A 25,257-nucleotide genomic window follows, 5' to 3' on the forward strand; every position below is an offset into this window, starting at 1 on the left:
AGGGCTGCAGGTACTGGCCAGTGCCCCATTTCTTTCCAGTGACCAGTACATGATGGAGCACCACATCCCCAGCCAGGGTTTGCAAAGTTGAAAGCATCCACCAGTTAAAGCTTGTCTGCTTTGAAAAATGTGTGTGTCAACTGTGAGCCCCATCCATGAACTATGTGCTCTTTTATGTAATTATACTTTTTGCATATGCTTAGTGATAATACCTTGTGAAATTATAATTTTGCATCTGCCTAGTCATAGTACCTGGTGAAAACACAAGTGTCATCCCAAATATATTTCTTATTGATGTAGAGAGAGCTCTTCATTTCTGATTTCACAATGTAAAACTCTACTTCTTTCTATTTATTTTGTCTCTTAAATCAATAATAACAGGTCAACAGCAGGAATGATAATGGAGTGCTGATTGATACCGGGAGCAAAAATTATTCTGGGGATGAGGTCTCAACCAACTGGAAAGGAAGTGCTGATATCTTACAGAAATGGTGGATTGGAGGATACACACCAGTCAAATATGGACAGAGCTGGGACTTTGCTGGTGTGCTATGTACAGGTATACTTATACTATAAACATAAGCATGCATATTAATCCTAAGCTATTACATCCAAAGTAAATGTTACATTGTGCTTAGGAGTCACTCATCTACCCTCTTTTGTTCTCACTACTCTCTTTACAGTTTCTAATTTGGCCACCCAGGGACTAATTTAAAATGTATTACAATATTAACACATGACTATTTATAATCATACTGATTTTGAAAATGAATTGAGCATCATTTGAAGCAATTCAACTTTGGAAAACTCTCATGACAGATGCGACATTTATTCTTTAAAACAATCTTGTGAAGATTGAGAACTGAGCATGTGTGTTAAAATATTCTAGAACCACCATAATGAAGAAGACCTGTCTGTGTTATCCCAGCCTACTCCACAACTCCTTGATTGCATATTACATAACTCAGACAGCTGAAAGTTTTGGTGTAGAAAGGAGACCTTTTATGATACAGGCAGGAGAGACTTTGATGGAAAGCTAGGGTCACCTTTGATGGGCTGCTGACTTGAAAACAGAGATAGCTATATAAGAAACTGTCCATCTATGTTAAAAGAACTAAAGTTTATGTCCCAGATACACCCCTCGTGGGACACACCTGCAGGTAGGGGTTCACTGAGATGTTCTTTAATTTATTTAGCTTTCAGGTTGCTGTCTCATCTTACCTTTTTACTTGGCGACTTGGAAATGAGGTCATCTAAAAATGCCATGTTTGTGGAGGTGCCTCCTACACTGTTGCGGGAGAGCCTCTGCAACAGTGGATGATGCCTAGACCTTCTCTAGTCATCGAACGATGGCTAGTATGGTTTACTTCAGTAACACAGAGAATTCCTTTTGTGAAGTATGTGACTCAAGACATCAACCAGTGGGTATGTAGCCTGAGATTGGATCTTATGTATACAATTTGAGTGGGCCTGATATCAGCACCTCCTCTTATAAAAATAATGTTGATGTTTCAATTACTGATTCAAGACTTGGATGCCATGTCTCTATGTGCAGGAAGGATAATCCTAAAGCACCCTTCTTATGTATATATTATCATGTGCTCTTTTATGCAATGGTGTGATGTAGTCTACACTGTCTCTTAAAACTAGAAAAAGCTAAAAAAAAATGAAATTTAACCTGAATGTTTATGAGAGCATATTTGCTTTTGTAACCCTGCACTGCTACACATTGAGATCTGTCTCATTTAACAATAAGTTCAAAGATCCACATTCAGCATTAACACATCTCCATGCTCAGAAAAATGGAGTGATCTGATGTGATATCAGGAGATTTTGAGTTCTGACAACTCCTTATCGAATACCCCACTGCTAGAGATCATTGGCATAGATTCTAAGTAACGTTATGTTTTCTACCGAAAGGATTATGTTATGTTATGTTACGCTATGCTATGTTACGTTACATTATGTTATATTTTGCCATTTGTGTGGCCCTTTAATTACTGTATAATGGACGACTTTTTCAAATGATTGTGAAATTTCTCACTTATAATGTCATGGCGGTATGTTATCCTTATAAGTGAACATTAGAATCTTCAAAGTAGTGTTTGGTGGTGGCTCATGCTTGTTTCATGGGATAAGTATATTGCGTTTGGTCCTCCCAATGATTTTTGCAGCATATTTTGTAAAACTGTGTGATGCCAGACATTTTAGTTTACTTCCATTCTTATTGATCGACAATTGGAGAACGGCTCCATTGTCCAGCCTGATGTGTCGGTGCCATTGAGCCTGCATCCTTTACAAACTCCCTCTCTCTGTGCTTATATTGTAAACTGTTGTATACTTTATGTTTCCATTATTTGCTTACATTTCCAGAATTATTAGGACTCTGGTGAGTAGCAAGTCACCTATTTGTAAATTAGCATATTGAAGTCCATATTGTTTGCTCTCAAACGATTGCCCTATTTGGCCAGGTCACTTCTCTCCTGCCGCACCGCTCCACCTGTGTGCCAGTACCTCTCCTCTCTAGCTGCCACTCCGCTGGGAGTTCGAGCCTGCTGTGCCCCCTGCTCGTTGCTGCCTGATGGCTGCACTGTGCCCCTGTTTTGTGGTTCACTGTTGCCCCGTTTTTGTGCTGCTGTAACTCTGTGCTTTTGTGCCTTCTGTAATTTGTAATTGTGTTTTGGTGGTTTTTCCCTTTGCGTCCAGTGCATCTCCCCCCTCCTCCCCTTCTCTTCTGTAATCCCACTGCCGTTCCCGCCGCTTCTCCCCTGTGGCCCCGCCCCCTCGCTATCCATCCGCCACCCTGCTCCCACCTCCTAGCTGATCCTCCCTCCCTCCCTGCCGGAGGCGCGCCAGAAGCATGCCCGTCTGCGCCCGCCGCACCTGGATCGCACCCAGTGCCAGAAACCCTGAACCCTGCGAGCGTCATGACGCCACACTCCGATATGATGCCGGCGCCCTCCTCGCACTCAACGCCGGACGAGACCACAGCTGCTTCCAGGCCGCCCCGAAGTACACCCATGGACCTTTTTCCTGCCGCACCTACAGCTTCACATGTGACAGAGCTACCAAACATCCAAGGACTGGACCCAACCACCTTCGCTGCATACTCTTCAACACCCGCTCCGCACGCAAACACGCCGTTGAGCCCCGGGACCTGCTCAACACCTCCTCCCAGACGTTGCCTTCCTGACGAGACCTCGTGGGAACGACTCCTCGGCGCAAGACATCGCCATAGCCATCCCGGACAGCTACAAGATCACTCACAGGGATCGCACCAACAGAGTTGGAGGAGAAATAGCCATCGCCCACCAGTCCACCCTCAAGGTCCCGCCCACGCAGACGATACCCTTAACACAGCCAAACACTTGCACTTCCAGATCCACACCGACCCCCACACCACCATCAGAGGAACCCTCGTCTACAGACCCCTCAGACCCTGGGCACAGTTCACCGACTACATCGCCGACCTCGCCAGCACCCACGCACTCACCTCTATGGACTACATTCTCCTCGGGGACCTGAACTTCCACCTCGAGAACAACAACAACGCCAACTCCACCACCCTGATCGACAACCTCACGAACCTTGGCCTCAGAAAATTTATCACCGCTCCCACCCACGTCGCCGGCCACACGCTCAACCTCGTCTTCTCCACAAGCACCCACGTCACCTTCAACCACACCACTGAGTTCCACTGGACCGACCACCACTGCATCCATTTCACCTTCAAGAAACCTACTGCGCACCACTGCACCTAACAGCTGCCCCGTCGCTGCTGGAGCAAAGTCACTGAAGACCACCTGACCCCCACCCTCACGCAGAGCCTGCCCACTGACCCCACGGACCCAGACCCTGCCGCCCTCAACCTCAGACAGTAGTTCAACGACTGCGCCAACACCCTCGCCCCACTCAAACAACCCTCCAACAACCACACCAGCAAGAAAGCCACCTGGTTCACCGAAGAGCACCAGACCTCCAACCATGAATGCCGGAAACTGGAGAAGAACTGGCTCCACGAATGCACACCAAACAGCCTCGCAGCCCAAAAGGACACCACCCGCAGACACCACCACCTCATCAAATTAGCCAAGAGATCTTCCTTCAAAGACCGCCTGGTCAACAATGCACACGACAGCAAAGAGCTCTTTAGCATCATGAAGGAACTCTCCAACCCCAGCACCAACGAAAACAACATCCTGCCCTCACAAGAACTGTGCGATTCACTGGCCACCTTCTTCCACCGCAAAATCGCCAACATCCTTGACAGCCTCAACACCACGACCGCCCTGACTACGCCAGACACCACCCCCCCTGCGAACACCTTCCGCACCACCCACCTGACCTCCTGGTCCATCGTCAACGACTACGAGACACGCAAGATCATGAACTCCATCCACTCTGGTTCACCGTCAGACCCCTGCCCACACCACATATTCAACAAAGTAGACGCAGCCATCGCACCCCAACTACGAAAGGTCATCAACATATCCTTTGAGACAGCTCAAGAAGCCCAAGGCAGACCCCACGGACCTCAAAAACCACCGGCCCATCTCCCTGCTCCCGTTCCTGGCAAAGGTCATCGAGAAAATCGTCAACACTCAACTGGCCCGCCACCTCGAGGACAACAACATCTTAGACCCGTCCCACTCCGGATTCATACAAAACCACAGCACTAAGACAGCCCTCATCGCCGCCACAGACGACATCAGGCGCCAGCTAGACAACGACGAAACATCAGCCCTCATCCTCCTGGATCTGTCAGCCGCCTTCGACAAGGTCAGCCACCGCACACTAATGACATGCCTTCAAGAAGCCGGAATCCAAGAGAAGGCCCTCGACTGGACCACGTCCTTCCTCTCCGGCAGAACCCAGAGCGTCCGCCTCCTGCCCTTCTGATCTGAAGCCACCGACATCATCTGCGGCGTACCCCAGGGATCATCCCTCAGCCCGACGCTGTTCAACATCTACATGGCCCAACTCGCAGAAGTGGCCCACCTGCACAACCTCAAAATCATCTCCTACGCGAATGACACCCAGCTCATCCTCTCCCTCACCAAGGACCCGTACACTGCCAAAACCAACCTCCACGAGGGAATGAAGGCCATTGCGGATTGGATGAGGAGCAGCCGTCTGAAGCTGAACTCAGACAAGAAGGAGGTCTTCATCCTCGGACCCACCCCCTCCACCTGGGATGACTCCTGGTGGCGACCACGCTGGGAGCAGCGCCGACACCCATGGACCACGCACACAACCTAGGCTTCATCCTCGACTCCTCTCTCTCCATGTCAAAGCAGGTCAACGCAATCTCCTCCTCTTGCTACAACACCCTCCGCATGCTTTGCAGGATCTACAAGTGGATCCCGACCGAAACAAGAAAAACAGTGACACAGGCCCTCGTCAGCAGCAGGCTGGACTACGGCAACGCACTCTATGCAGGAATCCAGGCCAAAGACCTACGACGACTCCAACGCATCCAAAACACCTCCGCCTGACTAATCCTCAACGTCCCCTGCCGCAACCATATCACCCCCCACCTGAGAGACCTACAATGGCTCCCCGTCGACAAGAGGATCACCTTAATATATATGAATTTCATATGATTTACGGCCCCGGTTATTGTTGCTGGAGTTGGTACAGGGTAACCGACTAAGTTTCAAGGCTCCTTTAATTACTACCTACATGGTTCTGGCGATGTCATTTGGGACTTCGGTTTGGTATCACGTTCATATATGACATTCACACTGGATTTTTTACAACACTAAGAATTTCATGGTATGACAGATTCTGTTGCTAATTTATAGTGACAGTCTCACAGTATGTGTGTGTACAATAGATATAGGCATACATTGGATGTGATTGACATATATCATATACATTGGAATAGAGATGTCGAGTTATGTTTGGTAATTGTCATAAGCTAGAGATGACCTAATAAAGTTGAAACAGGTCCGTGGACATTAAACTACAAACGCCATCTTGCTGATGTCATTGTGTAGTCCAGATTTGATATGGGTAGCACAGATGAGCGCCTTCTAGCCAGCGATGGTATTGAATGGCGATTTTATAACCAGTTATTAGTGTGCTACATTGAAGTTAACAAAGTGATTATTTGACAGAAGGGACCCAACAAAGTCTAAATAGGTAAGCGTATAGAAAACTACTAACGCCATCTTGATGACGTCACTCTGTAGTTCTACTCGCTATTGCGAGAATAGACGCGTGCTCTGGAGCCGGCGAAGGGGAAAGAATGGGGTTTTTAATCAGGTACCTGCCCATAACATTGTAGTTCACAGAGTGCATGTAAGCTTAGTGCTTGTATATTGGCCGTTACGATTCTTGGCCAATAATTTGGGGGGGGTGGTAATATTCTTCATCATGCACTACTGGTACCAGGCACATTTGTAAACGAGATTAGAGACCAATAAAAACGCCCGACCTGAGCCGTTATTTGCCTCCCCCTTCGACTCAGAATCCGTCTGAGGCAACGACGGACAGGTAGGGATTATGGGTGCTTGTCTAAACTAGATTGAGTGAGTGCACAGTGTTCTTGACCTCTACATTGAGAAGATATGTCTGTTGATATTCTCGATGGGAGAAGGGTGCCTTTTTGAAACAGAGAGTTTACTTAGCATCCTTTAGTTATTCAAGAGTGTGTTTGCTACGTTGCAACGATTAGCCCTCTTGGTTTTTTCACCATACTCAACAGGTCAGGAGATACTTGATCACTGAGGCTTAATTAAATCAGTAGATTTTCCAATGAGTTTGGAGAGTAGATGTTTCCAGTGAATACAGATGAGGATCTCTATGGTTAGACTGGGTTATCTGTGTATACCAGTTGTATGAGTAAGGCCATGTTTGATAGAATGATGTGAGCTCAGTTGCTTTGAAGAGCTGGTTTGAAGATGCCACCTGGCCATCTAGAGTTACCTATCTCTGCAAGGATGTCCTATAATATGGTTGCTAGAATACGCAGGATAAGGTTAGGTAAAGCGCAAACCTATTTGCTTTATTCTATGGTTCCCTTTGCTTTACCTTACAGAGCGGGCCTCCTTTTTTCCTGAGCTAGGTCCAGGTGAGGTGAGGTCCAGTCCCCGGTCAAGCTGGGGGAGCATATACAATTATTTTAAGGATTAACGGTACAATTTAATTAGACATTTTAATAAGAGAGCTACTTTAGAGTAATGATGAATTTTGTTTGTTGTTGTTTTTTCTCTAGATGCCATCTGCATTCTTTGATGCGGAGGATCAGTAACAAGTAGGTTGTATTGAATCCAACCTCTTAGTATGTGTGTATTTTCACTACTTATAGTTTATTTTTTCACTTTAATTGTGATTGCATAATATTTGGTCTGCAGTAGCAAAGTTTAAGAGCAGAGGCCCTGAAGAAAGCCGAGGTGATTTTGTTCCCTAGGGGCTGAAACATGTTGGCCTGAGTTTTGCAGTTATATGTTGAAACTGCCCCTTGCACTGTTCTGGTTTTAATCAGGAGATGAGTCGATATCTATAATAAAATGTCTTGCTTTTTTCGCCACATTATCCTATTTTAATCATCACATTTTTTGTGTTTTGCACTGCACTTAATTCCCTTGTGATCTCGAGTTTAGAAACACATTATATGTTTCTTTTTCCAAGTAATTTTGGGGTTGATCCGATCAAGCTATTGTCCTTATGTGTGGTAGAGAGTCTCTATGAACAAGAGACACACCATGCTGAGAGGTGGATGACCAAATGAGAAGATTGATCACCACAAGAAATTGATTGGAATCCTACTGGCTGCTTTTGGATCTAACCATTGATCACTCTATCTTGGCCTCTATTTTCTTTGTGTCCTTCTCTTTGGGCTTTTATGTGACTTGTGTATGGAATCACTAGTTTTAGGAGTTGAAGCCAGTTGACAAAATTGTTGACATTAGACCCCCGGTTCTTTAGGTGATTTGTATAGTAGCATATGATGAAGTGAATCTGGGCAGGTCTTGAAATATCCCTTGGACCCTATATCCCTCTGTGGTGTTTAGTGGTGACATATATTCACTTACCAACACATAAATAAACACACCCAGACACCCAAACAACTGTTTCCATAAACACTCTTAATCCCATATGCCTTGACAATCAAGATATCTATGCATAGTTACAACTCTAAGTGTACCTGCACGCTTCAACGCCGTGAGGGCAACGACCATCCAGCTGTCCAGATCCCGCTGTGACGGCAACGGCACGGACGGAGTGTGGGACTCTGCTGCACACGCCGGATCCACCGCAGCTGAGGGAGAACTACAGCTCCCAGCTGCCCCGGCGCAACAGGGTGAAGCAGACGCGCCCGGAGGCGCTTGAAAACACCGGTGCGCCGAGCGCGCAGTGGGGGACAAACTCTAAGTGTACCTGCACGCTTCAACGCCGTGAGGGCAACGGCCATCCAGCTGTCCAGATCCTGCTGTGAGGGCAACGGCACGGGCGGAGTGTGGGACTCTGCTGCACATGCCGGATCCACCGCAGCTCAGGGAGAACTACAGCTCCCAGCTGCCCCGGCGCAACAGGGTGACGCAGACGCGCCCGGAGGCGCTTGAAAACACCGGAGCGCCGAGCGCGCAGTGGGGGACAAACTCTAAGTGTACCTGCACGCTTCAACGCCGTGAGGGCAACGGCCATCCAGTTGTCCAGATCCCGCCGTGAGGGCAACGGCACGGGCGGAGTGTGGGACTCTGCTGCACACGCCGGATCCACCGCAGCTGAGGGAGAACTACAGCTCCCAGCTGCCCCGGCGCAACAGGGTGACGCAGACGAGCCCGGCGGCGCTTGAAAACACCGGAGCGCCGAGCGCGCAGTGGGGTAAACTCTAAGTCTACCTGCACGCTTCAATGCCGTGAGGGCAACGGCCATCCAGCTGTCCAGATCCCGCCGTGAGGGCAACGGCACAGGTGGAGTGTGGGACTCAGCTGCACACGCCGGATCCACCGCAGCTGAGGGAGAACTACAGCTCCCAGCTGCCCCGGCGCAACAGGGTGACGCAGACGCGCCCGGAGGCGCTTGAAAACACCGGAACGCCTCTCGCCCCGCGAGTCGCGCGCGGGAGTGACCGGGAGAAGCCCGGGACAAGGGCGGGACAGTCTATGACAGTCATAGACAGGAGAAGACAGGGCAGGGGCCTAGACTCTGTCTAAATTGAGTTGTGTCCTCTGGAGACCTAGGACAGTGATATTTGGTAAAGTTGTCATACAGTAGAGTGGATTGACAACCTAAATATTTTGTTTTTTTGGCTGTACTGTTTAGGACATATACCCTGCTTTACTTCCTCTGAGTAGAATTAATCTAGGAACTAGGAAAAACTATGCCAAGAGCCACGAATGAGAAATTTATATCGGGGGTAGGCCCAATTGATAACTACCTGGTAAAGATGGTAAATAAAATTAATAATGATAGGAGGGTCTCCCTAGGTAGAGGGAGCCCACTTGACCCCGCTCGAGATTCTCTGACCCCTCTGGAGGGTCCACCAGAGGTTGCCACCCCTGAAATGGGTCCTGCAGTGGCCACAAAGGTGGAAGCCCAGGTTCACTCTGAGCCCCATTTAGAAATTTTAAATACATCAATTGTTGACAATGAGGAGGCTCTGCCAATCACTAGACCTGTTAGAACCTGCAGGAAACAACAAAGCAAAAGGGGGGGAAGCACACAAAAAGAAGGGTTGATACCTCCTTACCAGCTAAACACACCACTGATGAGTCTACTATATTACAGGAAGAAAGTAATGTGGCTAATATTAATCTAAGCCCAGACCAATTTGCCCTACTAGTTCGCTCTCTGGAAGCCAAGATTGAAGCAAAACTAGAAGAGCATGTCCAACCCCTAGTGCGCAAACTCGACAGTGTTACTGCCGAAGTAAAGAGGCTAGGAGGGCTGATAGCCAAACAATTAGCTTTGGTTGATAGTGCAAAACCTACTGGGAAGGGTACAGGTGGGGTAGAGCAGGAAGTTAGGGCTGATAATCAGCAGCAATCCTCTCAGCACAGAATTAGAACTGACTCAGTTACCCCGGTTCCTACTACAGTAGTGAGCGTAGTTACACGACCGAATTCATGGCCTGATGGTACATCTAGTAGCAATCCCGTTAAGAGAAGTACATTTATAAATCTTCCTCCGGATTGCGCCCCCTACGTAGTAGTTTTAACCAATGTCCCACACCCTGATTTGCACTCGGCCCAGTCATCTGAGGAATCGCATGATTCCCTCAAAAATAAAACTGTGTCATGGTTGAATATGAGGTGTGGTTTCCCCATAAAATTTACTTCTGAAATTATATCAACTAGAAGGGCGAACTGGATTGGCCCTTCTAGAAAGACGTGTAGCGGGGACTGCATAATTGTAAATTTTAGACACCCACAACATGTGGCTACAGTTTTGTTAAGGGCAGCCTCTATGACGTACGATGCCAATAGTATTTGCGTGTGCCCTCTTGGGTTCTTCTATAATCACCTAACTAGAGCCCCCCCACATAGGGCGACACTGAGACCATATACACCTGTCGAGTCGCGAACGCCATGCTTATCGCAGGGATCTGGTGGAGAGAATCATTTTAAATATGGGCCTAATATGGTCACACACAATAGATTTGATGCACTCTCTGGACTAGAGATGTGCGATTGACGGGAGGTTGGTGAGGGTCCGGGAGATGAGACCCCCCTAGATCTGGTTCCCTCGGGACCTGAACATTCTACATTGATTTCTTACAATACATACTGTAATCCGGCAACTGTGTGCAATGCCGAGGGGGAAAAGGTTAAGATGTTAAGTTGGAACGTTGCTGGGCTGCGTTCCAAGAGAGATTATAGCAATTGGTTAAACTTTGTTAAACAACATGATATTGTTGCTCTCCAAGAGACATGGGACAAGGCCTGTGATTTTTGGATGGATAGCTTTACATCGCATTTTGTCCCTGCATTGGGATCGTCAGCAGGGAGAGATAGAGGGGGCCTCGTGCTATTGGTTTCTGTGAATGTAAGAGGGAGAGTTAAAAGGGTAGATTGTGCCTCCCATAATTTTCTTATTCTGGAATTAAGCCTGGCTAATAATACCAAATTAATTCTAGTGAACTGCTATAATTCGCAGCAAGGAGATTTCCCAAATGAGCATTTAGTTTGGTTGACAGATTTTATAATTACCTATAAGGAAAAGCAAACCACTTTTTGCCAATATATTTTGTTGGGTGATTTTAATGTGCATTTATGTAGTCAGAACTGTCAAGTAAATGATAAAGATGGACCAGACTTCACATCCCCGCAGCACTTCGAGCATAATCACAATGGGGAAGCACTGGAGAAACTCTTGTCTAATAATGATTTGTTTGAAGCAGGGTTTTTTGATAAAAGTACCCGTGTTGCCACGTATACAGGTAGGGATTGTGAAACAATAATTGACTACATATTTCTCTCGTCAGGACTTTTAAAATACGTAATCTCTTATAATGCTATACCTTCTTTTTTTAGTGACCACAATCCTGTGGTGATTGAGCTAGTAAATGGTTTTTCTCTATTAAATAAAACTGTTTCGCCACAGGCTGTAGTTGAGGTTAAAGCCAAAGATCAGGGGAGGAGGGTAAACTGGAGTAAGGTTGTGCCTGAGGATTTTTTCAATACCATTATAGCTAAGGCTGCCCAGGAACTAAATATCTGTGGAGATCCTCTTTCTAACGGGGAGGATGTAATAAGCTCATATGTAGTCATTTGCTCTCAAGTGGCAAAAGAACTTACGTGCAATTGCCGAGTAGCTAAAAATAAATCGGTAATGGGCTTGTTTGACCATAAATGTACTAAAGCCCATAACCTTCTTAAAAAGGCTCTTCATGATCAACACAGGAATAAAGTTCTGGTTGCCCAGCTTAGGAGAGAGTACTCAAGAGTAGTTCAGGCACGGAAAAACGAAATTAAACACGATGCATGGGCTGAGCTTATGGATAAAGCAACCCTAAAAGATAGTGCCAAGTTTTGGTCTATTATTAATACCCCCTTGTTTTCCTGTAATCAAAATACTGTCTTAGAACTAAATTTTGCAGAGGAGGACTGGTTGCGCCACTTTGAAAAAATCTATGGAAGTCATCTAGAGCTGGAAACTTTTGTGGCCCCAGCCTCTGAACCTCCCGTTATACCAGTAAGGTTTAACATAGCTGAAGTTGTCAAAGCAATTGAGGGCACAGCAGGGCGAAAGGCACCAGGCCCGGATGGGGTACCCTCAGATATGTACAAGGCAAACCCTACATACTGGCCAAATATTTTGACCAATGTCTTCAATACCTCGGCCAGTGTAGGATTCCCTAAGTCATGGTCTCGTTCGATAATAATTCCTGTGTTTAAGAAGGGTCAAAGGGGAGACCCTAGATGCTATAGGCCTATATCTTTGCTAGACTCCTCCATTAAAATCTTAGGGAATGTCATTCTAGCAAAGATAACAGGTTGGGCTTCGGAGAACAATATACTGTCCGACGCCCAGTATGGCTTTAGAGCTGGGAGGAGCACGGAGGACCAATGTCTGAACTTACACCTAATTATAGCTAAAAACACGAAGGCGGCAAGGGGCTCTATTTTCCTGGGCTTTATGGACCTGTCCACGGCCTTTGATCTAGTCAATAGATCAAGGCTGTGGACAATGCTCCTGGAGATGGGCCTTGATCGGCCCCTTGTGTATTTTTTGGCTGAGCTGCATAAAGACCTAAATGCCTCAATTAGGATGACGAACGAGGGGAAATGTACGTCAAGTTTTAAGTCCGGCAAAGGGGTGCGTCAGGGATGTATCCTGGCCCCCATGTTGTTTACGCTGTATGTGAACTCGTTGGAGGCAAATTTGTAAACAGCCACCCTTGACATCCCGCGCATGGGAGGAACACCGATCCCGGTGCTCCTCTATGCCGACGATGCTATCTTATTAGCAAGGACTCCGCTCGGCCTACAAAGATTGTTGGACTCTTTTGGGGTTTTTATGAAAAGCCTGGATCTGGTGGTAAATAATGGCAAATCGCATATCATGTCGTTAGGTGTTTCAAAAGCAATGTCAAGACCTTTTACTGTGGTAGTGAAGTAATCACCAGAGTGAAAGTATTTACCTATTTGGGAATAGTTTTTGATGATAGGGGAGCATGGTCCCCACAGCTTTCAATAAAGGTAAACACAGTGAGAAGTTCTTCTGCTGCAGTGTTAGGATTCGCTAAAAGATTGGGGGGGAAACCCTATGAGGCGATCCTGGCAATTTATAAAGCCAAGACCATCCCAATTGCAAGGTATGGGGCAGCAATATGGGGGTTTACCAAACCCGACCCCATTCAAACAGAAGAAAACAAATTTTTACGGTCCCTTCTAGGCCTTCCACAATCCACAGCTACCCACTCAGTCCATCTTGAGTTGGGGATAGGATATATTTCAGATATAATTAAAATAGCCCCCATCCTGTTATGGATCAAAATTTGGTTGAATTCGAATCTTTCCCTAAACCACAAGATCCTAAAGGACTGTATTAATTTAGATAACATGAAGGAAATCCAGTGGTTGTCCTATATAAAAACGTCAGCTGTGAATATGGGGCGCCCTAAGATTTTTTCCAATCCAGAATCTTTATGTAAGGCTGATTTAGTGTGGGTAAAAACTAATTTTACTAAGCTAAGCGAGGTAGAGCGGGAAGCAGTAGAATTATGTAAACCATCGGTCAGGGGCCACCTCCTGGTTATTTTGTCATTAGCGATGCCTCCTTATTTGTCCATTGTGACTAACTCCTTTCAAAGATGGCTATTGACAACATTTCGGTTCAACCAAATACATATGGTATTATGGGATTTGCAGGGCTGCAGTAGGCTCGAGGACGATGCTCCGTGCAAATGTGATGATTTCTCTCCCCAAGACACCTTGCTTTTTATGTTTTTTTGTCCTTTGTACCGCGAGGCTAGGAAAAGGTTTATTTTCCCATTATTGAAAAAGATGAATTTTATTCAGTATAAACCTGCTTTACTGTTTTTACAACTGTTGGAAACCCCCAAAACCATGTTTAGTGTTGCCAGCTTCTTTGCTGCGTCTGTTAGAAGCAGGAGGGTTAGACAGGATGCTGCACAGGAAAGTTAATTCTCTTAATATAAGTCTAGGTATACTGTTTACTGGCTTTAAAAATGGAAATGTTTAACGATTTTTTAATGTCCTTTGTACTGTGTTTTAAATTGTATAACATATTTTAAAAAATATTTTTAATGTTTTGTATATGTATAGCATACTTTTATGATTTTAATTAATTGAATAAAGTGGTTTGACTTGACTTGAACTCCCCCACCCAACCACAGATACACTCAGTCTCCCTTACAAATATTCAGACAACTAATCAATAACTAATATAGACACTCATGTAGTTAGTGACCAATTGATGCAGCAGGTTATACAACTACAGAGACAGTGATACACACATTCACATAGCTTGTTACTAACCCATATATTTAGTGAGACACATTTAATTACTCACTTAAACAGTCAGACAGCTACTAAATGCTCCATCCAGACAGTTATATATCCACTCAACTTTCAATACAGATTGGTATATATATATAATAGATATTTTAAATTTCAAACAAAACCACATTCACTGGATGATGTCACCAGTGATGTCATCAGTGATGTCATTTGAGATGTCATCAGGGATGTCATCAGTGATGTCACTGACCATGTCATGACTGATGTCATATGTGACATCATCAGCAGTGCATTGCGGGCGCGCGAGTTATAGTTAGCACAACTAACTATAACAGAGGAATTTCTATGGTTTTGTAAGAGTGAAATGTCCAGCTAACTAGAACACTCATGAAACCTATGTTTTTTTCAGTGAATATATATATATATATATATATCGTTTGTTTGTTTTCATGCTGAAACATAACTAAATAAATGGAATTGTGGAAAATCAGATCGTTTGTTTGTTTTCATGCTGAAACATAACTAAATAAATGGAATTGTGGAAAATCAGAGCGAGTGCGCCCATTACTTTCGTGATCACGGAGGAGTGAGAAATTATTAACGGCGAGGTTCCGCCGTAGGGCACGCACCCACACTGAGCGCTCGCAGGTTGGGAAACCAGGAACCGGCGTGTGAAGATATATATTACCTACTGGCGGTCGCCAGTAGGTATATATAGTTAGGATTTTTTCCCTATGGGATTTTTGAAAATTCTATGTCTAATAACTTTGGCGTTTGTGGATGGAATTGGCTGAAATTTTCTGGAAAATGGAACATTTTGTTTCTGAGCAGCCCCTGGAAATTTGGGGGGGGTTCGTCAAGGGGGGGCTGAGAAAAAAGGGGGGTCCCAAAACGTGTTTTTAACATTGAGTTTTCCATAGGGCGGTTGGCCTCACTTTTAGCCCGAACGGCTGAATGGATTTGCACGAAACTTGGCAAAATTGTAGGGACTGGTAGCCCGATGTGCCTTTGCTAGGTCTCAATATATGTGCTTCAGTGGATTTTGAGAAATTAACGTTTAAAAAAAGATATATATCTGTAAGCGCGCTCTGGGCAGCGCTCCGGTTCGCGGACTTTACGCGTACCGGAACTTCGCGTAGCGAAGCTGATTGGCTCTCCGGTGTCTGTCAACATTCTAAACAGTCCGGAGCGGCCGCCATCTTGTCTCTCGGTAGGATTGAGAGACAAGAGGAGGCCAAAACAAAGGGGGAAATGACCATAAGGGGGCATAGTATATCCTCCCTGACCCCTTAGGTTTAATGTGGAGGCTTTAAAAGGGCCCTGCGGGGCAAAAAAAAATAATTTTTTTTTTGTTTTTTTGCGTGGGTAGCGCCCGGTTCGCGAACCGGGAAGCGTTCTGGGCAGCGTACTATAATGAAAAATGAATGATAGACTTTTCAAATACTGTATGTTAATTGATTGTTGGTTTTGTTGATTATTTTTTTATTTTTTTATTTTTTAAGCAATTATTTATTATTGTGATTGTGTTTCAAAATTTAATAACATTTCTAACATTTAACTAGTTTATGAATTACATATAAAAATGATTAAAGACTCAAACAATTTTTTAATATTACATACAATTTTATTTTTCAGATTGGTTTTCAAAATTTAATAGAACGTCTAGCATTTGACTGTCCGATATGTCCTCTTGTTGAGTGAACATAAGTTCCCACATTTGACCGTCATCATAATGGAGTAAATGATCGACAGATTCTACACATTGAAGTAATTCATAGTCCCGTGACTCATCCATGAATTCTAAGTCATCAATGGGTTCCATAACTTGTTCATTGTTGCTGTCCAGAACAATTTCGAAGGAAACATTCTGCTCACCTTCCATTTTATTGCTGTAATTTGCATAAAAAATAAATATATCAGTAGTGATAGGGCACTGTTGGGTTTAAGTTCAGACAGGTACTTGTGAGTTTATAACAGAGAAGTAATCTATGGGCACTGTATGGTTTCAGGGGTGAAGTAGTACTATTAAAAAGTGCCTGTGAAGAAGCCTAAGTAAATTCATAATTATACCACAGAAACCTAAATCAATCCATAATTATAATAAAGAAGCCTTTCTCAATGTCTAACTCTTACAGAGGGATAGTAGAAGAAGCCTAAGTAAATTCATAATTATACCACAGAAACCTAAATCAATCCATAATTATAATAAAGAAGCCTTTCTCAATGTCTAACTCTTACAAAGGGATAGTATATAACTATCTGAAAATGTTTTCAAATTTATAAAATAATATCTCACCTTCTAAAAACAAGTTTAAGTTGTGAGTGAAAATGATCTTGCAATGTAATTCAGGAAGTAGTAGTCAAAATGGCTGTGTTTCTCTCTCTTTCTTTATATATATTCAGGTACATAACCAATCAAATGTCAGGTAAAAAAAGTAGAAAATGAAAGTAACATTTTAATTGGTTGTCAATTCCAACACTTCAGATGTGTTTTGTGAAGTAATTTACCTCAGGGTATTTAGAGAGGTCTACAGGCTAAATGGTTAAATGGAATTTCAATCAAATTTGTGAAAATGGTAGGCATTGGTATGTAGTATGAGGTAATCTATATTTGGTGAAATTGTCTCCAGTCGTTTTTCTGTAAACTACTTTCCCACCTTTTTTGATGGTGCGCTTCCCAGGGAGCGACCCGGTACGCGAACTGGTGAGCGCCCCGGTTCGTGAACCTTAAGCGTTACGGGAGTCCACCATTTTGTGTTTCGGTCGAATTAAGATACAAGATGGAGGGCAAATAATGTTCAGAATGGGTAGAAGGGGGCACGGTAGACGTATCTTGACCCCCTAGGTTTTCTGAGGGTGGCTGAGGAGGCCCATATGTGCGAAAAAAACACATTTTTAAAAAAATTTAGCGAGGTTAGCTCCCGGTTCGCGTACCGGGAAGCGCCCCAGGGAGCGTACTTTGTTGAAAATTAGTGAAAAAAGTTAGAGTAAAATAATAATTGTGAGTGATCAGATGTAGGGTAGCTCTGAGAAGAGCTTTTGGGTTTATGGTACATTTAGGTACTTATAAGTAGGTACCAATGCACAGTCTTAAATTCAGAATGAAAATTCTGTTGCCCTCATCTGAGAAGTGAACTCCATCTCCTCTGTAGATATCTTGCATGTAGTAACGCAAGTTATTGTTGTACAGGGAGCCCATTCCATGGTCTCTCATGTAAGCTGAAACAGATTTGTTTACATGCTTCCTCGACTTCTCAATTTGTGGACAAAATTGTTTTGACCACCTCCATTTCTGTCTTTGGCATATATTTGAATATACCAAGGCAGTCTGAGGAAAAAGTGCCATCAATTGCTCAAAGGTGTCCTTTAAAAGCATTTCCAGACCTACCCCAGTCAAAGTGCCCAAATCATTACCTCCACAGTGCACAATTAACAGGTCAGGTTTTGGCAAATGCATAAAGGTTTTCACCAATGGTATCAATTGGTGACATTTTAATCCTCTGTGGCCAAACCACTTAATTTCCACATCTTGTAAATTGAGGTTAGGTAAATTCCTGTTCTCAGCATACCTCTGAGCCCAATAGATGTAACTATGTCCAACAATCCAGACAGAAAACATGGTGAGAGAAGGTTCTCCTGCAGTCAGATGAAGTGTGGCAATGAAATGGCAGTTGAAAAAATAAGAGTTTAAAATGAATAAAACTGTGGAGTTTCTGTGTTAATGAAGCAGTAACAGTGATTGGTGGATTTTGATTGCTGAAAACAGAAAGTTAGGGTGCATGGATGAGTTGTTTGAAAGATGTATTTTGAGTGGTCAAGAAAAAATCATTAAATGAAAGAATGCACTGGATATGAGGTGCACTGAGAGTTCAGAGTTCAATTGCAACATTGTTGTGTGAACTTGCAAACACCAGAAGTCTTCCAAGAGGTGGTTGCCATGCAGAAAAGGCATGAAATGGCAGAGGGGGGAAGGGTTTTCATTTGAAAAAAAGTGAGGGAAGAGTTTTGATTGGGTGACATGAGAGATATGTGTGAAGAATTACAGCATTTCTGTGCTTTTGATAGCTGCAGACTCTGGAGTGCATACCTTTTGCTCTGCTGAAGACAAATTGGTGTGTTTCTGAGACTGTTTTCAAACTCAAAGTATTTGCTAAGGTGAGAAAATATTTCTTTAATTTAGATAGAGAATAGTGTGCTTTAAGGAGAAAATTATGAAGAAAGTTGTGTTTTTCAAATGTTGCTTTGTCTCAAGTGTTTTACAAATAGATTTTGTTTCTTTGAGAAAATGTAATTGGAGAAAATGTGAAGTATTAGTACTGACAGGGTGTTTTTCTGCATAGGAGCTGTGGAGTCTTTTCAAATTATGACTTGAAAATCGTTTTTGAGGAAAATGAATGGTTATAATATTGGTGTATGCTTCTTTATAATGCAATTGACTGTCTCTGATGTTATTTTTCCCATTTCAATGTAAGACCTTTCTCTGTGGCGCAAATTGCTTGTAAATATGCTCCCACCTGTGCATGGCAAATTTAGATTTTGAATGTTTGTGTTACATAGCCATGTTAAAAGTGATACAAACATGCTGCAAAGGCAATCAAAAAACGCTTTTATGTGTCTTAAGGACATTTGATGTCATTTTTCCCATATTACATTAAAAGACCTTTCTCCGTGGGGCACATTCCTTGTAAATATGGTCACACTTGTGCATGGTAAATTTAGATTTTGACTGTTTGAGTTACATAACCATGTTAAAAGTGACCCAAAAAAATTGCAAAGGCTTTCAAAAAACACTTTCATGTGTCTTAAGGACATTTTAAGTCATTTTCCTGTGGGCAGTGTTTTCAAATTATGACTTGAAAATCGTTTTTGAGGTAAAGGAATGTTGTTAAAATTTATGTGCGCCATATGCCCCCAAATTTCTTTTTCAGGGGTGCAGCAGGGTGTTCTTGAGACACCCCTGCACCTTTGCAAAAATTCCTAATTTGCGATGAGCTAATTGCTAATCGCAAATTGCACCTTCATTCCTATGGGCATCCTGGCCCATGGAAATGAATGGGTAATTTGCAATTAGCAATTTGCTCATCGCAAATTAGGAATGGTAAAGAATCGCTATTTATTCCTTAAAATTCGCTATTTTGGAAATGCAAAATAGTTTGATGATACATATGGCGGTTGATCTCTAACAAGATAAGAAGCTTAGGGATACATTTATGATGACTGGCACAATGAAGTGGACATCACTTACTTCATTGGTAGAGCTTTACATGTATTATCTCCTCTGTATTCTTCATCAAGCGTAACTTTAATCTGCAATCCTGAGTAGGCCTCACCTTAAACAAACCTCTGGATAGGCCACACCTTATCGTCATCATGAATTAATCATTTAAAATGCTAGGGACAGATTTATGATAGGTGTATGCCTCTTTTGCGCCACTTACAAAACACTGCCCATGGGGAAATGACTTAAAATGTCCTTAAGACACATGAAAGTGTTTTTTTAAAGCCTTTGCAATTTTTTTGGGTCACTTTTAACATGGCTATGTGACTCAAACAGTCAAAATCTAAATTCACCATGCACAGGTGGGAGCATATTTACAAGGAATGTGCTCCATGGGGAAAGGTCTTATAATGTAATATGGGAAAACTGACATCAGAGACAGTGAAATGCCTTATAAAGAAGCATACACCATTATGTCCTTGTCATACATTTACAAACCATTCCTTTTCCCTAAAAACAATTTTCAAATCAAAATTTGAAAACACTGCACATGTGGAAATGACTTAAAATGTCCTTAATTCAAAATTTGCTATTCCTTATTTTGCGATTGCACTGAAGGATTTGCAAATTTTGCGATTCCTTAAATGCAATGTATCAAACAAAAAATATGCAAAAAATGCCATTAAGGATTTGCAAATTACCACCAACTTCTAGTTGGTGGTAATTTGCGAATTCTTTTCAAAAAGCTTTTTATCCAAAAAACAAAAGGTGACATATGACGCCCATACATGCCCTTAGGGCATGTATGTGTGCCATATGCCCCCAAATTTCTTTTTCAGGGGTGCAGCAGGGTGTTCTTGAGACACCCCTGCACCCTTGGAAAAATTCCTAATTTGCGATGAGCTAATTGCTAATCGCAAATTGCACCTTCATTCCTATGGGCCTCCTGGCCCATGCAAATGAATGGGTAATTTGCAATTAGCAATTTGCTCATTGCAAATTAGGAATGGTAAAGAATCGCTATTTATTCCTTAAAATTCGCTATTTAGGAAATGCAAAATAGTTTGATGATACATATGGCGGTTCATCTGTAACAAGATAAGAAGCTTAGGGATACATTTATGATGACTGGCGCAATGAAGTGGACATTACTTACTTCATTGGTAGGCCTTTACATGTATTATCTCCTCTGTATTCTTCATCAAGCGTAACTTTAATCTGCAATCCTGAGTAGGCCTCACCTTAAACAAACCTCTGGATAGGCCACACCTTATCGTCATCCTGAATTAATCATTTAAAATGCTAGGGACAGATTTATGATAGGTGTATGCCTCTTTTGCGCCACTGTGCGTCACTTTTGTGATGCAGCGGCGGTGCAAAAGATTTGCTATGAGGCGACAAAATTACAAATTGATGCATTTAGGCAGATGTGTCATGGTGTAAAAAAAACGTGCCACATGAAACCGATGCAGCAGTGATGCAAAAGATGCACCATGTTGCAAGACAGCCCTCACTTCGGGCCATATGTATCAAGCTAATTACCATTCGGAAAGATCAAAATTCTGCGAATTTCGGCCTTTGCGAATGCTAATTAGACAAATGGTATGTATCAAACAAGTTTGATGCAAAATAAGGAATAGCAAAATTTGCTATTCCTTATTTTGCGATTGCACTGAAGGATTTGCAAATTTTGCGATTCCTTAAATGCAATGTATCAAACAAAAAATATGTAAAAAATGACATTAAGGATTTGGAAACTACCACCAACTTTTAGTTGGTGGTAATTTGCGAATTCTTTTCAAAAAGCTTTTTTTCCAAAAAACAAAAGGTGCCATATGACGCCAATACATGCCCTTAGGGCATGTATGTGCGCCATATGCCCCCAAATTTCTTTTTCAGGGGTGCAGCAGGGTGTTCTTGAGACACCCCTGCACCCTTGGAAAAATTCCTAATTTGCGATGAGCTAATTGCTAATCGCAAATTGCACCTTCATTCCTATGAGCCTCCTAGCCCATGGAAATGAATGGGTAATTTGCAATTAGCAATTTGCTCATTGCAAATTAGGAATGGTAAAGAATTGCTATTTATTCCTTAAAATTCGCTATTTAGGAAATGCAAAATAGTTTGATACATATGGCAGTTCATCTGTAACAAGATAAGAAGCTTAGGGATAGATTTATGATGACTGGCGCATCACCAGGGATGTGCCAGTCATCCTGCGCCGCTGTTCCGCCACCCATGGTGTGCTGCATTTACAATGCGGCGCAGCATGGGGCAAAAATGGCACAGATGCGTGACGTATCTGTGCTGTAAAGGTGGCGCATTGCTGGAGTTGTATCGCAAGTGCGATGCAGCTCCAGCAAGGCTCAGGGGTGCCCCATCTCCACAATGTTGCGTCAAGACCTATGCCTGCTTAAAGCAGGCGCAGGGTTTTGACGCAGCTTTCTCCTATCTGATTGTAAATGTGGCACACCATGGGTGGCAGAGCAGCGGTGCACGTTAACTGGTGCATGCCTGGGGATGTGCCATTTAACATAAATCTGCCCCTTTACATTTAAGTATGTGCAGGGGACACAGAGTCGGTGAGGCTTATCCAAGGTTAAGAAGAGATGAGTCCTGTTCACTGAAAAATTAGACATAGGCTTCACCTGCTCAGCATCGCTGGACATGGCTAAATAATAGCTGCAAAATGTTACTCTTGTTAAACAATTTTACTATTATAATCTCTGAGATTTGTCTCTTACTCTGCAACATCTCATTGTTGTTATCTTTCTTTAAAGATAAAGACAACATCAACATGAGCGACAATCAGCAATCAGTTGATTTTGACCTCATCATTGAACTTGTAATTGAAACATCAGTGGATGTTGATCCCTTGGATGATTTAAATCCTGAGGATGAAGAAGAACGTGATGAGGATGCAGATTTGTCCGAATTATATGACATAGGGTGGGAAGCTGACCTGCTTGATCCTATGGAACTATAAACATTTATTTTTAAAATTTATAATAAATAAAAAGTAAAAATGTAAACCGTTTAATTTAAAAATAAAGACACCTTCAAAAACAGGTTATGTGTAGTGTCTTCAATAAAATATTAAAATATGCTCATAAAATTAGATCAGATTCACATATAAGATAGCACAGGTAACATGAATATAAATTCCATTTCTTTTCTGCTATTTCTGTATTCTAAAATTGCCATGCACTAAAAAATCTTATATGTAAAAATATAAAGTAGTGTTTTAAGTTTTTGATTACTGTTATTGATGTACTGTTGGGTAATAGTGGTTAATAACATTTTTTAATATATTTTACCACAGATTCAACTGCAGATCATTTCAACATTTCACCATGCCAACGAAAGAAAGACTGAGAAAGGCTGCAAAACGTCAAAGACAGCAGGTGATTGAAAAAAAGCAGCAGTCCTCTAACAAAAAGATTTGTCAAGTCAACAAGAAAGCACCGGGTAAGAGTACAAAAACATTCATAAGAAATATTTGCAGTAAAAAAAATATTACTACAGAAAATGTTTCAGTCCAGAAAAAGAGAAGCAATTCAAATGGAAAGGAAAGGCCAATCAAAAATGTTACTGCTAGAGCAAGAGATAACTCTGTGCATGATAGTAGAAGGAAACAACAGTTTAGGGACATTCGTAAACGAATGTTCCGCAACAGGATAATTGGCAATTTGTTAAAAAATATTAAGAAAGGTCAACAGAAAGTGGTTTTTTATAAGAGAAAAAAAAAAGTTGAGAAAGTTATTGATCAGGCATTTGAAATTAAACGTAAGTTATTTATTTTTATAATCAATAGAATTAGGAAGCTAAACAAGGCAATTTATGATTTCAAAAGAAATAGTAGATGGAAGAGAATAGTTAATCGTAGTAATTTTTGTGAAGTTTTTTCTGGAGAATGGATGCATAGTTCAAGCTGTGAGGCATTTTTCAATGAGGAGAGTTATTTCCAGGATAATGATTTGGTGCATGCAGTTGACACCAGTGGTCGTGCTTATGAAGTGAAAGATAGTTGTCCAGTTGAAAAAGAAAAACTTGTGACAACAGAGGCAGAAGAGGTGTTAGGTAATGAGGTTTTAGGAAGACGTGCTAAGGGTCCTGTGTACACCTGGAAGTGTAGTAGTATTTGCAGTGTGCGACAGGATTCCATCAATTTGCTTTGTGATTTTGTACGGTCATTTAATAAGAAAAGTTTGAAGCAGAAAATAAGGTTGTTGCAAGAATTAGATCCTTGCAGAGTGAGAGAAGTGACAGGTTTGCATGGTCATTCACTGGCTTGTCTTTCCAGGAGAGTATGCCAGAGTGTTTTTCATCATTTCAGGATGCTAGCAGTGCATCATAATAAAGTGAGGAAATTAGTTAGAATGTTGTATTATGCTAAGAGTCCAGCAATTATGCTTAAAAAATTATGTGCTGCTCTTTTGCATGGTTCTGAAATAGATGTGAAGAATATATGTGAAGAAATTGAGTTTTGTTACTTTGGAAGTAAAGAGGAGAATGTTGAAATTGACCAAGAAGAAGCGGGTGATGTGGAAGATAGTGTACAGGTTTCCAGTACAGATAATTTCCAGAGGGAAGTTGCCACGTTTCAGGTCAAATCAAGTGAGAGGCCAAATTTCACTTGTGTGTGTTGTCGACGCACTTGTTATAAGAATCAGATTAAGTTAGTGGATTTATATGCAAAAAGTGAAAGGGAAAATAATAGTGAATGGAAGGATTTCGCAACATACTTGATGGTAGAAAATTGTTTTGATTTGGGATTGGATCAACGCGTGTGTACTTATTGTTGTTGCAAATTAAATCAAAACCAGATGCCTGCTAGAGCAGTTCATAATAATCTGGAATTGGTTGAGATTCCTTCTGAATTGAAGGATTTAAATACTTATGAATCTATTTTGATTCAAAGTATCCATCCCTTTCAGTCTATTGTAAGAATGGAGCCAAAGACAGGGAAATTGCCTCCATCAGATTTACAGAGAGGATTAAAGGGAAGAGTTGTTTATTTGCCTCTAGATTTGAAGAAAAACATTAACACAATTGGAGTAGAAAAAGTGGACGAGGAACCTCTGGTTATCTTAGTTAATGGGGTTCCGACAAAGAATAAGAAAATATGGCAAGATTTAGTAGATGTTAGGAAAGTTAAAAAGGCAACATTGTATTTGAAAAAAAATAATAAATACTATAAGAATGTATATGTTGCAGAAGAGGAAGTAAGTGAGGAAGAGGATAGCGATTTGTGTGCTGGTCAAATTGAGAAAGTAGAAACTTCTACTAGTGAAGAAATATATGAACATTATAGTGTTCATCCTTTGCATTCCAAGGAAGTCATGGGGAATGCTATTGAGTTGTTTCAAATGAAACAAGCCAAAGGGAGTCACATTAGTGTTTGGGAGGAAAGTTTGGAAGCTCGGTGTTTCCCACAGCTTTTTCCAACAGGTCAGGGAGGAAGATATGATGAGCGACCTCATCAAATTCCTGCTTCTGAATACCGGACTTTGCGATTGTATGCAGGAGATGCTAGGTTTCGACAATGCATTCCTTATTTGTTTCATCTCCTGTTTGAAAGCGATCTGTCTGGACTGTCATATG

General features: G+C 42.4%; 1 protein-coding gene across 1 annotated transcript in view; it reads left to right on the forward strand.

The window, feature by feature from the left end:
* The window catches only part of LOC144768429 (protein-glutamine gamma-glutamyltransferase E-like), a 382,753-nt gene that overhangs the window by 127,246 nt on the left and 230,250 nt on the right, over positions 1-25,257 (forward strand). Inside the window, exon 6 of the mRNA XM_078652075.1 lies at positions 382-559. Coding sequence (XP_078508201.1) covers positions 382-559 — 178 coding nt within the window. The remainder of the gene's footprint in view (positions 1-381; positions 560-25,257) is intronic.

Source organism: Lissotriton helveticus, chromosome 7 (genome assembly GCF_964261635.1).
Source record: "Lissotriton helveticus chromosome 7, aLisHel1.1, whole genome shotgun sequence".
Lineage (NCBI taxonomy): Eukaryota > Metazoa > Chordata > Amphibia > Caudata > Salamandridae > Lissotriton > Lissotriton helveticus.